The following is an 18,812-nucleotide window of genomic DNA, read 5'->3' on the forward strand; positions in this document are numbered from 1 at the left end:
AAATCTGTCTCATTTTAATGCCATCTCAGTTGGTGGTCCTAGCCACATCATGTGGTAGCGAATTCTATTAATGGGCAAAGATTTGGCAGTATTCATGATTGCAATTCAGATAATGCCACATTACAGACAAATTGGGCACAATCCTCTTGGATGTTCTGTTCTGCAAACCCTATTGAAATGCACGGGAACTGTGAAATGTAGCTATTGCTGTTGTCGTGACTGCCAGGTTCTCAGTGCCAGGTTAAGAGATGCTTTTTTGAAATCCGCCACCACCCCTGAGATTGAAAAACAATACGTTGCATCAAAATTCTGAGTGTATGCATAATTCTTGTGGTGAGAAAAACAGACATGTCTTTAAAAGATTGGATAACTTGTTCAGGTTTGAATATTTCAAATCTTTCTGTTCATGCTTCAGACAGTCTAGTGTCCCCGCTCCCCAACCAGCAGAAGAGATCAAACCATGGGCAATATTATGAAAGACACACCATTCATTTTCCTTAATTTATTTTGATTGCTCTCATCTTCCCCCTTTCCAGTTTCCACCTCTGTCTCTTCATTAAGCATCTTGACCACTATAGACCACAAACTCAGATGAGAAAATCAAAAGGGAGGCAAGATAATAACCTGCAACTCTTGGGACACAGGAGATGAGGACCAAGAGTTCCTTGTTCCATTCCAGTAGGAAGATCAGTGTTTCCATTTCACAAATGAGGAATCAAGATTTAGTTCAGACATCACAGCTAGATATAGTTTTCAGCAACTATAGTAACCTTGGTTCGCAGTGATTTGATTAGCTTAGAAGTATGGTGTTGTGTTGTTGTTTTTTAAGTGACTTTATTCTTTTAATTTGAACATTATAAATCACCTCGGGATCTTTTAGGACACCAGGCACTATAAAGTAAATTGATAAAGATATATATAACTGGGCAGATGGGACAATACCTTAGGATGAATTGCCAACTGATTTCCGATTCTGTCAGAATATTGTAAGGTAAGAAGTAAACTTGGGTGAAAGTGGCAGGACAAGTGGAACTCTGGATGGATGAGCCCATAGTCTTGTAAGACTGCTGGTTGAAAGGATGAAGAAAACCTAAGGTTTATTAGTGATGGAAAACAAAGCCATTCTGAGTATAGGTTTTATCATACCCCACAAGTATACTGGAAAAAGATGGGACTTCCCATTTTCTCGTGCGAGAGCACTCACTGGACACTTGGTGATGTGGTTCCAGGCTGGAGCCCCTGAGTCCCTGTTCCTCTTTTCTCTTTTCATGGTTTTTCCACAGCATACATTTATCAGCCCGCTTTCTTGCAAGCTGCTCACTGTAGCCAAGCCATTTTTGGGGAGAAGTCAATAAATATCTGCCTTGCCTTGTGTTGTGCTTGGCGCCAGGCTGCTGTTTAAGCTTGTGGTTAAACCAAGTGTCTAAGAAACACATGTGCTGGAAATATCTCCCTTTCAGACTGATGGCTTGGCAGGTTGTGCTGACACGCTCTCAAAAGAGATGTCTTCACTTAGATTGTTACGTCAATGTCTTCTGTTTTTCAGGGTTGTGCTTGGATGAAGCAAGGGGGTTATGAAGCAGAGCTTTGTTTGCAAGGGGGAATTGGCTTGATGCAGAGTGCAGCGCCCGTGCAATTGTTGGGCTTAAAAGGAAAATTGGGACTGTAGTGTTGTTCTTCTGCACAGATTCTGACCCAGAGCCGCTGGGATGCCGCAGGGCATCAGGCAAGGAAGATCTGTTTACACAAGACTTGTTGCTGCAGTACATTAGCATGATTGATCTCAAAACCTCTGGCTGGCCTGGAAGGTGCAACAGATATGTACTACTGTTTTGATTGATGCAAAGACATTGGGAAGCATCATAGTTAAGATATGAAGAAACAAAGTAGCCACATGTCAACTACAGAAGACAATCCTATCTTTGAAGGTGCCTTGTATTTGAAGGGCTTCATCTCCAAGTTTCATTTAAAGCTGTGGGGAACCTCAGAGCCAGGTGCCAGATGTGGCCCTCCAGGCCTCATCACTCTCTATACTCCCTCCCCAGACCAGGTCTCTCACTGGCTCAACTCTATATCCTTTTCCCTGGCTGGTATATCTACTTGAACATTCATAAATCTTCTTGCATAGCTGGACATGGAGCTTTGCATGCAGAAACTGATGGGTCTGATCCCTGGGTCAGCTTCAAAACTGATGTGTGTGTCTTTTAATGGATCGGTAATTGGGTGGTGGCAAAGTCCTCTCTGAGTGTTTGAACAGCTGCTGGCAGGTTCAGAGTAGAGAAAGCTGAGCTAGATGCTAGCTATGATCCTATAACCCCGATTGAGAGAACATTGATTGAGAAGATTAAAAAGAAGGCTTCCTGTTTCCGGCAGTGAGAAATGGCTGACTCCCACATGATAGGACCTCAGCCATGCCGGTAATTCAAGGTTGATATGGGGGTAATTAGCCTGAAAGACTCCCCAGGGTGGGGGAGGACTGTCTCGTAGACCCACAGTCCGCAGATCATCCGAGATTGTCAGCTAGCATCAAGGTGCAAGTGGCAGGATGCTGGGTCCCAGAGCACAGCACGGCTGGCACTCTCCGAAGTCACTCTCACAAGCCAGAAATATCTGTTTGATAAAATAATTAGATTTGGACAATAAACAGACATAGTCTGGACCAGGGGCGGAGCAAGTGGGGGTGGGGGGCGGTCTGCCTCGGGTACTGTCCTGGAGGGGGTGTCACTCGGGGCCACGCCTTGCCTCTGTACGGCAGCCAGGGGGGAGCTGGCCAAGCGATTGGGCACTGTGCGGGTGCCTGCTGGAGGGGGGGTGGCACTCGGGGCCGCGCCCCCACCCCGCAATCAGCGCCTGAGCCTGGACGCTCTGTTTAGCCTCCGTTTTGAAGTCGCGGGGGTGCGATCCCCTTCTACGTAGCATGCATGTGCAGCGGGATGCTGTGCATGCGTACAATGTAGAGGGGATCGCACCTCCCAAGACTTCAAAACGGAGCCTAAATGGAGTGCCCAGGCTCCAGGCAGATAGCCCACTGGTGCGGTGGGAGCCTGGACACTCTGTTTAGGCTGCGTTTAAAATTTGCGTGGGGGGGGTTGCGATCCCCCTCTACGTAGCGCCGCATGCGTCATTACGTAGCAACTCCGTGCCCCCCGGGGGCATGGCAATTTGCCGGCCCGGGTGTCGCGGCACCTCGGTACGCCCCTGGTCTGGACAAAGAAGACAGAGAAAAAATCTGCAGAATTGCACAGTCCCTGGTGTTTAAGCTCAGACTTCAAAGAGATTCTCATCATGCTGTCTGGATTTACGGAGGTGATTGGTATGTTCCTTTTCCTTCTTTTCTATGCCTACAATTGTTTTTCTATGCCAAGCCTCATTAACAAACCTTTTTAAAAAAACGGAGTACAGATGGACTTCTATTTATAATTAAGTATTCAACTGAACAGCTTTACTTACACTTGATAAAGGTAAAAGAAGAAACAGGTGGCGCTTGTTAGTATGACGCAGCACAGAAAAATGAGAGTTCCGCCCTTTTCGAGGGAAGTGGGAAATACTTGCTAGCTGACTTTATAATGAATTGAGATAACAATTTGGGACAACATACAGTGCATCTGTTTGCAGAATTTCTTCATTATGAGCGAGGGAGAAGGCTAAGTGGATGTCTAGCAGCCCCCCTTCTAGGTCCGGGGTGTGTGAGAAAGCTGATTGATCGCCAAATTACTTATATCTGTGGAATACAGTTCATTTACATTGCAATATTGCAAACAGTATGCTTAACAACTTAACACTGGGAAATTATCGTGAACAGTTACAATTTAACAACTTGGGAGTTACTGCGTCATTAAACTTCAAACGACAGGCTTGGACAACAGCCCGGATTGGAAGATTGGAATGAAGTCAGGAAAAGCTGCACTGGCAAATAGACAATTGAAAAAAATATATACCCAATTGATGAAAGGATATATGATTTTTGGCGTGATTGAGAATCGCACAGCCAGGGACGGGGAACTTTAAAGTGTCAAGATCAGAATGTGGAAAATATGAGAGCAAGAAGAAGAAGACAGAAATGGAAATATTGGAGATATACTTCAGAGTTCCAGACTATGGGAAGCCCGGAAAAAATAATAATTAATAATTTGGATTGTAATTTGGCTGTTTTTTTTATTTTATTTTATTATTTTTAATTGGATTATGATTTGATTGATTTGTTAATTGGATGTTTTTATTGGAAAACTAATAAAAATGATTTTTTTTTAAAAAAAGAACTGTTTGGGGGGGGGAAGAGAAGTTTTTTAAAAAAGGTTCTGGATTCAACCCATTTGGAATGTGAATGCAGGCGTGCCCATTTGCATTAGAAATTGCTCTACCCTGCTTTTATCTTCTGTGTAAGCAAAAATCAGAGATATGCTTAACATAGCAAGAAAGAGTCTCAGAGGTGATTTTTCATGTGTAAAGTTTGAATGGGCTTTGGATCTGCCTTGTTCTTGTCATGAAGACTAGAAACCCAATTTCACAAGTCTTCTTGTAGTTATTCTTCTCTTAGCTGCCAAGTATCCCGTTTTTCGTGGGAAACCCCCGGATTTTAATCTGTTTCCCGCTGTTCTCCCGAATGGAGAAAAATTCCGGAAATCCCCCAGATTTCCTACCTGCCAGGGAGCCTTCATTTTGGGTGCTGCTCTGCTCATGTGTGGGCACCGGAAATAGGGCAGAGCGGCACCTGAAGTCGCTTCTACGCATGCCCGGCGGCCATCTTGGTGATGGCCGCATGGTGGCATGCGTAGAAGCGACTTCCGGCGCTGCTCTGCCCTATTTCCGGTGCCCACACATGGGCAGAGCAGCCCCGGAAGTTGCTTCTACACAACGTCCGGTACCGCGCCACTGCTGATCCCACATTTTTCAGTGGGAGACTTGGCAGGTATGATTCTTCTTGGGCAAAGAGCATAATCTTGTAGGATCCAGACTTTTGTCGTTGTGAGAACAAGATGCTGAACAAGATGGGCCTTTGGCCTAATCCAAGAACAGGGCTTTTCTTAGGTTCTTAACATTCATTCACTTCTTGTTTTTTTCTTGTGCAAGTGCTGCCTCTCTTGAATTTCTCTTGAAACAAAACTTTGAGGCTTCTCTGCTGTTGGAAGAGTCCCTGACATTTGCTCAAAGCCTTCTCTATCTATGTGTCTTCTTGGACAAAGTGCTCCTTCTTGGACAAAGTTCTCCTCAATTTTGAGGAGCAGGGGGGGGGAGTTTTGAGAAGACAAGCAGTGTTTCTTCATGAGGAGGGGGCCCAGGGCATCCCTATTTATATCGCAAGTCCTTGTGCTTCCTCCTGTGTGTATTGTGCTTTGGCTTCCTTCCTTCCTATTCTGCCACTTCAAAAGGGCATGTGGACCTTTTACTCAGATGTCAGGATGACATTTGCTGTCATTCTGCCGAGTAGATGCACACCTTCAATAGGCAAGCTAGCAGCAGCAGTGAGTGTGCTTGCGTGTTCCTTTCAACCTTGCCCCTCTCCCCAGTTTCTGCTGTCGTCGTGTGTTCTGCTGCATAATAGGAAATTGTCAAGACTTAAAAAAAATAAAATGAAACCTGAGATTCAAAGGTGATCTTCCTATATGAATCACAAATGATGTTCTCGCTGAAAGAGGATTGAAGTCATCCTCCCACCCCATGTCTCTTTCATTCATTGTCGTCCTTCTTCAATTAATTTGCTTTTCATGCCATGAGCCAGCTGAGTTTTCAGCATGCAAAGACCTGTTAAGAAAGCAAACACCTTTTTTCAAGTGCTTGACAGCTAGCTAGTTGTCAATGGATCCAGTGCCTTGAACACTTCTTCATGTCAAGCTGCCAAGTGTTCATTGGTAGCTATTTTAAACCATGCAGATAACTGGATGGGCAGGGGCTCGAGTACTTGTAGTCCAGCAGTTCCAAACATGGTGCCCACAAAAGACTTCTTGAGTACCCATAGGGCTCCCTTGACCCTCTGTGCTGATCAGGCATGAAAGAAACATTCTTTGATAGGCGATACAATAGGTTGCAATTGTTGTGTATTGAGTCAAAGGATTTTATATCTGTATTACTATTGTATGTATTTGCATTAGGGTAAAGTAACTGCCTTTTGGTTCCAGAAGGTACAGCTACTATTGGTTCATTTAAGCTGCTGTATTTGGATCCTCTGTCTTACTGGTTTCCTCCAAAAGGCAGCACTGTGATTGCCTGATATTGTTCCCTCCAAAATGCATCCCTTTCTAGCTAGTCCCCTGTCCCTATAAATGTAGCTTTCCTCCCCTCAGAGCTTAGTCTTGTTTGCTTTCATAAAGAAGTGTTACTAGAGAACTGTCTCCAGCATATTATGTCAAGAGAGCTGAAATCACGAACCCCACATCACAACAACGTGTGCTTGGTTGTGGTGTGCCTGTGGTACCCAAAACAGATTCCCTAGTTTATACATGTCACCCCAAGCTCAAGAAGGTTGGCGACCCCTGCTTATATGACCCATTAAGACAAATGCAGGTCACCAGCTATTGTATTGGGGTCTTTCAAGGTGTTTGACCTTTCTTCCCTGCTATCCACAAGTTCATAAGCATAAACGTTTGAGAAGTTATGGAATTATGCTTGAAATCCAGCCCCCATTGTTTCTTGATAATCCTAGGTAGAAAGCAAAACAGAATGCTGGCTTCCTACCGAAGGCCTTGATCAGGCATCCCCAAACTTTGGCCCTCCAGATGTTTTGGTCTACAATTCCCATGATCCCTAGCTAACAGAACCAGTTGTCAGGGAAGATGGGAATTGTAGTCCAAAACATCTGGAGGGCCAAAGTTTGGGGATTCCTGGCCTTGATCATATATGATCAAGGAGCAGTCATACCATCCCAGAGCAGGGCCTTCTCAGTGGCTATTCCCAAACTTTGGTACTTCATAGAGAAGCTAGATTGGCTGCTTCCTTGTCCATCCTCAAGCAGGTAAAGACTATTTTATTCCAACAGGCCTTTGGGAACTGACAGTTTTTTTTAAGGAAAGGGTTTTAACAGTGCTGTGCTGTTTTTACTACCTGTATTTTATAGTGTGTGCATGTTTATATATATGTGAAAATACAGATACTGGTAGTAGAAACAGCACCACACACACACACACACTTTGTTGTTGTTGTTTAGTCGTTTAGTCATGTCCAACTCTTCATGACCCCATGGACCAGAGCACACCAGGCACTCCTGTCTTCACACACACACACACACACACACAATTTTTTAACAAATTTTTTATATAAAAAAATTCCTTCAGTATATGTTTGTAACTTTTTGTATTTTATCTGTATTGTTTTGCTTCGTGAAAAATGTTTTGAGTCCAAGTCTGGAGAAAAGGTGGGGTATTACTTTTAACTCTATGGAGCTCATGGTGCCATGCATAGTTCTTCCCCTCCTCATTCAACCCCAACAATAGCCCTATGAGGTACATTAGGCTGACTGGCCTAAGGCCACCCAGTGAGCTTCAGGGTTGGGCAGGGGTGGTGGTAGATTTGAACACTGGTCTCTCAGGTCCTAGTCCAACACTCTAACCAGTACATCACACTGGCTCTCATATAGATGGATAAGGGAAGGCACCAATCACAAGTGGAGTCCTCTCACTCACTCTGCTGCCTCATGGAGGGGAGGAGATGTCATGAGTCCTGAGGAGATGCCATGCAGGGGCTGGTCAGACCAGAATGAGTGGTGGGAGGTGACACTGTAATGGACTGCCCCGTTTTCTCTCATGTTAACCAGATGCTCGGTGCCCACTTTTTCCTCACTTCCCATGGCAACCTTGCCTCCAGTCCTGGAACCACCACCAGCACTGCCAGAACCCATCCACAGCCTATCCTCTGCCAAGTCTGGTTCAGAGGCGCCATTGCCAACTCACCTTGGTCATAGGGATGCTAGCGGTGGCATGAACAGGCAGTTCAGATCCAGCACACCAAGGGAAGTTCCTCTTTCCATGTCCAGTGCAAAGGAATGCCCTGCCTGCCCTGGAAGTTGTGCCCATCCCATTCCCTTATAATGAGACCCAAGGAGGCATGTTGTTCATTGGCTCAACCTCTTCACTTGCTTGGCCATGTCCACCACCTGTTGTGCCTTTGAATCTTATTTTGCTTGTGTTCCCCATACTGATTTGGCATTAAAAGATTTTGGCAGAAAATATAAGAGCCAGTACAGTAGAGAGGAAACATCCACAGCCCACTTCATTGACCCTTCCCCCCCTGCCCCCGCTTTGTGAAGCCAAAAGAAACTCACTTAAAGAAGTAGCTGTTTAATGCAAAGACTTGTAATTGCGGAGGAAGAAAACACTTTTCTCTCTCTTGCCTCTTGTGAAAACATTTTGAAGGATTAGGAAAAGCTCCACACTGCATACTCCTCTCTCTCCAGTGAAAACAGCAGCTTGGAGTGAATCAGAATGCCAGCCAAGTGCATGCTTTATGTTATTGCAGTACTGTGCAAACACTGTATCACAGCTGGAGAGCACCAGGTTAGCCAATGCTGTTCCGGCTGTTTGTAGTCTTCTGCCTTGTTTCTTCTCTCTCTCTCTCTCTCTCTCTCTCTCTCTCTCTCTCTCTCTCTCTCTCTCTCTCTCTCCTCTGTGTGTGTGTGTGCATGCATGTGTGCCTGCCTGCCTGCCTGTCTTTTACCCTTTATTGTTATTTAAAGACAAAGTGGTGGTTATGATCCTGCTGCAACTTCTCTTGGTTTTGCCTGCAATCCAACCCCAACCCATCAGTTGAGGACCAACAACTAACAACAATATTTAACAATGTTTAGTTTAATATGAGATAGTCTGCTTTACTTTTTATTTTAGCATTTGATATTTGGCAGTCAATTGAGTCAACATTTCTGATGAGTGATATGTTAATGCCATAGAATATTTGACAGCATTTTATAGCCAACATGGAATAGCATTGGTGTGTTTGGTGTGTGAGTGCTTGCAACACATTTGTACTTTTAAAATTTAGAAGCCAAGAAGTGTCATCTAAAATCTGTTGCTCAGATTTCAAATGTCAAAGCAGAATTTCATTGTCAAGTATCGTTCCACTTTTTAGTGATAAGTTTGGAAATTCCAGAAAACTTTGAGTTTTTGCAAAGACCCATTTCAGCTCCACTGATGTGTCATGTGACATTTATATCGGAAAGTCCCATGGTGAAACAGAATGGAATTGTTGAACCATGATGCCTCCACTACTTCCACTGTTAAAGGCAATAATGCTTCTGAATACCAGTGGCTGTAAGTCACGGGGAGTGGGGGGAGAGTCCTGCTTTTATGCTTTGGTCCTGCTTGCCAGTTTCCCAGAAGAGGCAACTGGTTGGCCACCTTGAGAACAGGAAACTGGAGTAGAAGTGCCACTGGTTTGATCCAGAAGGGCTCTTCTTATGTTTTTATGACATCATTAAAGTGGCTTCAGTTGCATATGAAGAAATTTCTTATTTATGGTCGGTTACTGCAGAAAACCACTAAGCCAAGTGAATTGTGTTGCTGACAGGACCCTTGTTACATAACTTAAAATAAGATACAAATGTCATAAAGTAGACCTGGACAGCTCAGCTGGTTAGAGCGTGGTGCTGATAACGCCAAAGTTGCAGGTTTGATCCCCATGTGGGATAGCTGCATATTCCTGCATTGCAGCGGGTTGGACTAGATGATTCCCAGGGTCCCTTTGAACTCTACAATTCTATGATTTTGAGTTACATGCATTTAACTTGTGCACACTCAGCTTTATGTGCTTGGCAAAAAAAGTTTCAATTTTTTAAAAAATTGGGGTGGAAACAGGGTGAGTGTCTGGGATAAAAAAAAACCTTTGGCAATCCCACCTAACATTGCACCCAATGTGTTTTCACAATACTTGATTTTTGGCTTTATGCACTATCCCCAGAATGTAACCCTGCATAAATTGCAGGTCTACTGTATATGTATAGATACAAATCTCTGTCTCTGTGCAAATTCAGATGGTGAGTGTCTGGGTTCTTGCTGATACTCTGTTTTGTTTACCCCCCACTTTCCTGCCATTAGCTGGGGTGGCTAATCTTTATTTATTTTATTATTATTTTGTCCCAAGGGACATGAGCATGCACACACACACAGGCACACAGTCCCTCTTCTCAGCTGATTCATGAAGATGAAAGGTGGGGGTTATTGAGAAAGGGGTGATTCACATTCCCATCAGGGCACTGGGCTCTGGCCACCTCCACACTGCCACTCAAATTGGTACATATAGTACATTGTGGCAGAGCTTTCCTAACCCACCTAATGAAATTACAACAATTCTAGCAAATTGGTAGGATCTTCATGCTCCAGAAAAAAATGGTTGCTGGGGGGCGGGGGCGGGCAGGGCAGGCCTTTGAACTGGGGGTTAGTCATCTCTGCTATAAGCAAAGAAAAAGTTTTACAAGTTTTTAACATTTAAAAAAGCAGGAGGAGGGAGTAGGAGATCCGAAGCCCAGCACAGTCTATCCCCTAAAGTCATCCTTTGTCAACCTGGCACCCTCCAGCTGTAGTCCAGTTGTTTTGAACTACAACTCCCATCAGTCTCTGGCAGCACTCCCAAATTCCCATCAGCCCCAGCATCATTCTGGGACTGATGGGAATTATAGTCCAAAACATCTGCAGTCAGTGGCGGCTGCCCTAAGCCACCCCATATTCCACTCTCAATTTGTCATCATAAGAGTTGAAGGGTGAAATAGTTTTGCATGAGATGTGTTAATCTTCGAAATCTGCAACCTCCTGTCCATCAGTTTGGGTTTAAGAAGTGAAAAAGGGATGGAACTATATAGACACAAGTATTTATATTGTTTTGCTTTGTGTTCTTTGTGCATGTTTGATGCAGGTCATGCAAAGGAACTGCGGCTGATGAAACCAGAGTTGAACTTGAACAGTGACCATATTATAGTTGCTGCCGGAAAGCCTTTCACAATCACTTGCCGGTAAGTGGTGCACTGAGAATCCAGGGTTCCATCCTAAAACAGAAGGTGTGGTGGCAAATCCAGAGTCAATGCATAGAATCCCAATGCAAAGATTAGGGGAGGAATTCTAAATGGGAGAGTGTTAATTAAGCTGTGATCCAAAAGTTGCAGGAGGCAGAAATTTCAAATATTTGTACCCTACTTCAGTGTTTCTCAACCACTGTTCCGCGGCACACTAGTGTGCCGCGAGACGCTGGCTGGTGTGCCGCGACGTGCGGCGACGAGAAGGGTGATTTGCATTGTCATGTGCCTGGCGGCCGCCAAGTATGACATGACCCAAAAAAGGTTGAGAAACATACAATAGTAATACAGTTGAGAAACACTGCCCTACTTCACCAAAACTCAAGGTGCTTTTACAAGAAAATGAAAAATCAGACCTACAACCTACAATAAAATAAAAATGCAACCCTCTCACCACTCTTTCGAAAACAGAAGAAAAAACAAAAGCCAGATTCCTTGAAGGAAAGGTCGGATGAAAATGCAATAAATTTAAAAATATTTTTAAAAATCTTTGGCAAAAATGTGTATTTTATGCAAAATTGCATACAAACGTGCATATTAGGAGAACTTTGCACTGTGAAATAGTGATGACTTTTCATCAGGACACTGATGTGGACATGTGGAAAACTGGATTTAAGAAAAATGGAAAGTGAGAGAAACCAAAATGGATAGATTCACTCATCCCTATGGTGACAGGAAAGAAGCTTAGCTGAGTAGCAGAGTAGATCCTTTGGGTGCAAACAGTCCCATCTTGAAACATCGGACTGGAGGGTCACTGGTGCCCCACTCCAGCTTTTGCATTCTGTCCAAACTAATAAAATAACTTCCTACCAGATAGTAAAACTTACTGAAAATGTTTTGAATTACACTCCCCACATCCCCAAACACTATAACCAAACACTATCACTATATCTTGAGATATTAGCAGTGTGATTCTATGCATGTCCACTCAGAAGCAAGCTTCGTTGAGTTAAATGGGGCTTTCTTTTGTTTAAGTCTATGGTTGGACCATAAATCTTTTTTAAAACCCTCTTTGGCAATCACCTCCTAATCATGCTCTAATGAGGAATTCAGTGCAAGGCAGAATATTGCAGTGAAAACACTGTGTTTAAACCTCACAACATGTGAAAATATCCTAACCTCTTTGCAAGTTCCTGAGCCAATCACTCTTTCCTCTTTCCCTCTCCCTTCCTCCCTGCCCCTGCAACACCCACTCACTCACACTGATGGAAACAAATAGATTTGAATTTAACTTGGAAAAAATCTATAGTGTGTTTTCCCACTAATGTCTTAGAGCATTTCTATAGCAACTTCAAACAGTCACTGTTTGTTCCACCAAAATGGAATATAATCATACCTTTCCTCCAGAATCAATACTGTGCTGTTTATAACCTTGCTCTTGTGACATCACGTATGTCAGGGAAGAAATGCAGGAACACTCATCCCTTAACTTTTCAGAAGTTTTCTTTTGGGGGAAAGAGACTTAGCATAACACCTCAAACAGCTTTAGCAGCCAACCTCAGGAACATAGGGAGCTGTCTTATACCATTGGTCCATCTAGCTCAGTATTGTTGGCGGTGACCGGCAAAAGCTCTCCAGGGTTTCAGGTGGGGTCTGTCCCAGGACCACCTAGAGATGCCATGGATTGAACCTGGGACCTTCTGCACGCAAAGCAGATGCTCTGTCTCCAAACCGCAGCTGTTCTCCTGAACTAGCCAAAGCTTTTACTTAAAGAAGATGGGATCACAGAATACAGATAGTGATGGGGTTGTCTCTTCCAGGAAAAAGAGAGAGTGCTTAGAAGCTACTCTTCTGCTTTAAAGAAACTCGTAGCAACATGCAACATTGATATCTTTAAGCAAAATGAACACCATCAATATAGTGTATGAGCAGTCTACAAACAAGCTATAAGCAAACTCTAGTGAATAAAGAGCACTGGCAGGTTTGGTCCATCCCATTTGTGGCCAATAGTCTTCTGACACACACATGAATGATGTCAAAGCTAGCTAGAAAGGTAGTCAGGCAGAGTCCCATTTGGGAGTGAATTTTGCAAAGATGGGAGCCAACACTGAGGAGGTCCTGCTCCTTGCAGGTTTAGTATTGACTTGGGTAAAAGATAGAATGGGAAGCAAACTCTCTTCCAATGAATCTTGAGGAACAGGGATGAGTATGCCTGTGAAAGTCCCCCATCCCAGTTTGAGTTGCTTGAGTTAGCAGAATCTGAGAATGTAGAGGTTGTGCTCACTGGGCCAAGGTTAGTACCTGGTGAGGGCAGAAGATGGTGTATGGCTAGTTGGCAGAAGAGCCTGACTGTGTCCGGAGTAGGGAAGCCCATAGCTCAGTGACTGAGCATCTGTTTTGCATGCATAAGGCCTCAGGTTCAATCCCTGGTGTCTCCAGGTAGGACTGCTAATGTTCTCTGTCTGATATCCCAAGAGAGCTGCTATCAATCAATGTAGGCAGCACTGAGCTGGATGTACCAGTAATCTATGTGTCCTACTTTACAGGACAGCCCTATACTTGAAGGAGTTCTCTATTTGAAGAGCTGCCTGGAATAAGTCTGGTTTAAATATAACCCTATAAAGGGGGAGCAGCCTCAAGAGTGGGGAGGGGAAACAAAGCTTGAGGCTGGCACTAGGGCAGCAGGCTGAGCCAGCACACATTGGCCACCTCACCACTCTTCCCCACTATAACATTAATTTTATTTCTATTTAAATTATTTCTAAATTTGCAACTATACATATAAATTAGCATCTGCAAAATTATGCAAATTGTGCCCTCTGTAGTCCACTTTCCTTTCCTTTCCTTTCCTTTTTTTATTTTTTACTGCCCCAAACTTCAGAGCACAGCCATCATGGCTAGTAGCCACCAATAGCTTTCTCCTCCAGGAATTTGTGTCATCTTTTGAAGCCATCCAGGTTGGTGGCTGTGACTGCCTCCTATGCACTGAGTGATGAAGTGTTTTATTTCATCTGTCCTTAATCTTCCAACATTCAGCTTTATTGGACGTTAATGAGTTCTGGTGAAACTTTTATATAACCACTTTCTCCAAGTTGTGTATAATTTTATTCATAAATCCATGCATCATACAATTCATCCCCACTCCATATGGTTGAAGCGTAGGTTGCACTCACATATATGCCTGCCTAATACATTACATCAGGGGTGAGGAGCCTTTTTCAGCCACGCTCCCTCATGGACAGCCTTCAGGGGGGGCGCATGCCATAGTGGGTGAGTCCTGACCCAGAGTGAATGAGGGGGGAAATGTTTGGAGCAATGGATGAGACTCTTACATTTCTATGGTAGGCTCATTACTGCTGTGCCAAAGGATTTTTGCACATGCTTCTCTATCCTCCATCCAGTTCCAAGGGCCAGACAGAGAGGCCCAGAGGGCCACATTTGTTCCCCAAGGCTGAGGTGACACATCTCTAAGTTACACTCACATATGTACTTGCCTAATTATGTCTGAAGACCAAAATAAGTTTCATGTCTCAATGTCTTCTTTTGGCAGGGGCTCACCTGGTTTGACTTGGACCTGGAGAAATGACAAGGATGGCAATCGGTGGCAGGTATTCGAAAAGAAATGCCCAGACAGGTCACATCACACCTGCAGCACCCTTGTGGTCAACCGAGCTGTTGCCAATGACACAAGCTACTTCACCTGCCTTTACAGCAACCTTCCATCAAACAAAGAACTCAAGGCCAAGTTATACATTTTCGTCAGAGGTAAATGGTTCAAGATAATAATAATAAATAATAATAATATTTTTATTTATTTATACCCCACCTTTCCTGGTTCAGAAACCCAGGCTCAGGGCGGCTAACAACAAATTTAAAACACTTAATTGTAATACAACATAAAAGCAGCATAAAATACAGTATAAAAGCATGAATAACAATAAAATTCAAAACTCAAAAATCAATTTGGGGGAAATCTATCCAATAAACATTAGATAGTCACCAGGGCTAGCTGGCTAAATTAGTCCTACTTGGGCCAGCGAGGAGGCCAGAGGAGAATTAGCTGTGGGGTCCCAGAGCGGGTAATCTTCATAAAGAGGGAGTGGGGGAGAGAAGAGAAGAGAAATAAAAGATCAGGCTGAGTTCAACTTAAAGGCCAGGCAGAATAGCTCTGTCTTACAGGCTCTGCGGAAGGAGGTTAAATCCTGTAAGGGCCTAGTCTCATGGGACAGAGCATTCCACCAGGTCAGAACTATCACTGAAAAGGTCCTGGCCCTGAAGTACTCATTAACCTGTCTTTCGGGCTATCAATCTTTACAAGGCTGCTTCCTCTCGTGGCATGAAAGATGACAAGCCAAACCCCTTTTATTAAATCTGCCAGGCTGAATACTGATGTCTGCTTTTGGCTCCCCGCCCTTAGAAAACATTCCACCCTGATGCTACTTAATTTCCCACAAAGCCCACAATGCCATGTGAGGGGTTGTCAGCGGCCCACAGCATCTTTGTTAAATCTGCCAAGATAACCAGATGCATTTTAGGTCCTTTTACTCTTTACCAAAGTGCATCTAATACTCTTGGTGTGGCAAAGTTTTATGCTGCAGCAAACAAAACCTGCCAGGAACGGACCCTTCTGACATTTTGTAATTTTCCTCTTTTGGAGTTCATGACATGACTACAAGTTTTAAAATGCTGGTGCCCATTTTATTTCACTCTGTGCCACTTCTGTGTTGTTGTTTTCTATTCTCTTTTTCTTTTACTCTACTATACACACCTGGATAATGCAAAGCTTGTACTTCTTATCTTGTTTGCTTATCATTGACTGTAACAGCAAAGATCTGAAAGGTGTCAAGGGCAAAGACACAGACATGAGCTAGTACAGGACTAGGAAGAGAAAGATACGTGTGGGAGCCTGAGGGGCAGGTTCTTGGACTCACTCACATCATGTATTTTCATGATGGCTGCATTGAAATGAAGAGTGTGGAGGGAAGCCCTCAGTGGTGAAGAAATGAACCTTCAACTAAACAGGATGTAGAGGGGAATCCTCTGTAGTCATCATTGCTTGGCCCTTAGCCTCTCCGTTTGAAAAAGTGGAAATCCTAGGAAGGCAGAGAACAACCAAGGCTAAAAAGCAGGGGGAAGGGCAGCTCAGTGGTTGTGCACCTGCCTTGGCTTAATTTCAATCATAAGCATTTCCAGGCAGGGCTGGGAAAGACCCCTGCCTGAAACAATGGGGCAGTTGCTGGATAGACCAATGATCTGACTCAGTATAAGGCAGCTTCCTGTGAAGTCACAGTAGAAACCAACTTGAGCAGAGGAACCTGGAGACCACGGGAGATGTACCATGCCAGACACCAGCTCTACAAAGTGTGGGAGGAGGGGCAGGGGCAGGCAATACATCCTGCCAGTCAGGTTGTCAGAGGGTCGTCGTGGCTACTCTAGAGTAACTCTGCTTGAGTCCAGTTTGTCTTTAAAGACTTTTATTGTGCATGGTATTTACAGTGCAGAGATAGCTTAAAACATGACCTCTCATTCCGAATCAGAATCCGGCAATGGCGTACGTCTGTTCCTACGCCAGCAAAGTAGTCGGGGCACCCCAAAACGCCTCCCCCTTGACCTGTGTCACGGTGCTCTCCTTAATTCTTGCGCCAGAAGGAGCGATGCCCTCTCAGCCTCCTGCTGGCCAAAGCGGTGTGATGGCTCCCCAGCATCCCAGAGCCCTTGCCTACATCTCTCCTCCCCTGAGCTTTCCCATCATTCCGCACGCTGGTTGCTCTCTCCCTCTGAGTCTCTCCCTTCCCCCCTGGCTGCTTCAGACCCACTGCTGCTCCCTGTGCTTGGCGAGGTGGACGTTAGGATGATGGGGGCTGGCTCCCTGTAGGGAGTCACCCTTACACAGGTGAATTATTTTATTTTTATTTTTTAGGGTCCTCCTGCCCTCTAAATTATCCAAAGCCTACTGAGTTACCTTGCAGGGTTTTGGAAAAGTGCAAGGCTTGGAGAAACTTTTGTTAGTGATCAAGGAAGGTGGCTGTCAGTGCATTTTCTTGGTGGCTTTATCACACACACACACACACACACACACACACACACACACACACACACGTGTGTGTAACAGGACTGGTCAGGCTTCTGGAAATGAATCCCACTGTTTAGCAAAGAATAATAACAGCAGTGCTTAGCATTATATATTTAACAGGATTTATATACTGCATAATATAAGAAAACCATCTAAACTGTTTACATAAAAGAATATGAAATATTTATAAGAAAATACCAATAAATTCAACGGGAAAACAAGGAGGCACATTTTTTTAAAAATAATAATAATATCAAAATGTAGATAAAACCAGCTCTTTTAAAAAATGGTAAACATAATAAAATTATATGCCTTGGTAGGCTTGCATAAATAGGAAAGGTTTTTGCCGGCATCAAAACAGTACAGTGAAGGCATATATATTTGCAGAGCTGCTCAGTGACAACAACCTTGCATGGAAAGCCAGCTTTATCATCTGGTGAGCCTCCGAGATGCTACCTTGCAGGGAGCTCCTGAAGCACATGGTTACCCTCTGCACCAACTCCAATGCCCTGGTGTTGTCAGGAGTATGGGCAGGAGTCAGGCTCTGGGGCCTGTAGTGCCTTGCAGGACTGGGGCCTGCCTCAGCTTGTGCTGGGGAAGCAAGGCGTGGCCACACAGGTGAAGACATCAGCTTGTGCTGGAGAGGCAAGGAGTAGTCACCCAGGTGAGGCCACTTGAGATCTCACTGCACCTGGTGGCAGGAGCTGGGAGGGATAAAAGCCCAGCATTTCCCTTCAGCTCTTTGCCACAGCAACACCATCCCTGCCTGGTTGCCTCTGGCCTCTTGCTCCTGGAACTCTTGCCTTGTCGTCGCCTTGCTCCTCGACCCTTGGACCTTCGCCTTGCTTCTTGCTCCTGGATCCTTCGCCTTGCTCCTTGCTCCTTGGACCCTTGCTTCACCTTCGCCTTGCTCCTGCCCCGTGGACCTTCGCCTTGCTTCTTGTTCCTGGATCCTTCGCCTTGCTCCTTGCTCCTTGGACCCTTGCTTCGCCTTCACCTTGCTCCTGCCCCGTGGACCTTCGCCTTGCTTCTTGTTCCTGGATCCTTCACCTTGCTTCTTGTTTCTGGACCCTTGCTTTGCCTTCGCCTTGCTTCGTGCCCCGTGGAACTTCGCCTCTGCCTTGCTCCTCGACCCTGCTTCTTCACCACCATCTTGCCTCTGGTCCTGACGCCCGCCGACCGGACCGTGACAGGTGTCATAGTCCTCCAAGCACCTCCCAGGCCCATCACTTCCCACTGTTTCCCTTCCGGGGCGGGGGGCACTATAGGCTTTGTGTCTTAATACCATTAAAAAACAAAACACTACCCTGCATCTTCCAAGAAAGGCAGAGTATATGTTCAAGTCATTTGAATAATCATTTGGCCTGTTCCTTGGTCTCTTAAAGCACTGCCCATGCAGTGGTGCAGCCCAGTAATCTTAGAACCTGGACTTAATTGTCTTATAGGGTGGTCGCCTTTAGTCAACCATGTGTAGTAATGGTTAACCTTTCTCTCCTCCGCACCTTCCCCATTATTATATACTGATCATTCTTTCCATGTTCCTGATCTGCTAGAGCAAAAGAAAAGAAAAAAGTCAAACTAAAATGTGTGCAGACCCAGATTTTTCTTAATTCAGTAAACGTGCAGTTTTGCATTTTAAAACTCCCATAAAGCTGAGAGCCATAATAATAATAATAATAATAATAATAATAATAATAATAATTTATTATTTATACCCCACCCATCTGGCTGGGTTTCCCCAGCCACTCTGGGCAGCTTCCAGCAGAAGAATAAAATAATCGATTAAAGATTAAAAGCCTCTCTAAACAG

General features: G+C 44.5%; 1 protein-coding gene across 3 annotated transcripts in view; it reads left to right on the top strand.

Annotated features, from left to right (window-relative positions):
- LOC118084151 (vascular endothelial growth factor receptor kdr-like) overlaps window positions 1–18,812 on the top strand; it is a 198,883-nt gene that overhangs the window by 46,745 nt on the left and 133,326 nt on the right. For all 3 annotated transcript variants that reach the window (XM_035113499.3, XM_035113500.3, XM_088664660.1), the window contains exons 2-3: window positions 10,834–10,930; window positions 14,481–14,695. In XM_035113499.3, the coding sequence (XP_034969390.1) occupies window positions 10,834–10,930; window positions 14,481–14,695 (312 nt within the window). The remainder of the gene's footprint in view (window positions 1–10,833; window positions 10,931–14,480; window positions 14,696–18,812) is intronic.

The sequence above is a fragment of the Zootoca vivipara genome, chromosome Z2, assembly GCF_965207765.1.
Source record: "Zootoca vivipara chromosome Z2, rZooViv2.hap1.1, whole genome shotgun sequence".
Lineage (NCBI taxonomy): Eukaryota > Metazoa > Chordata > Lepidosauria > Squamata > Lacertidae > Zootoca > Zootoca vivipara.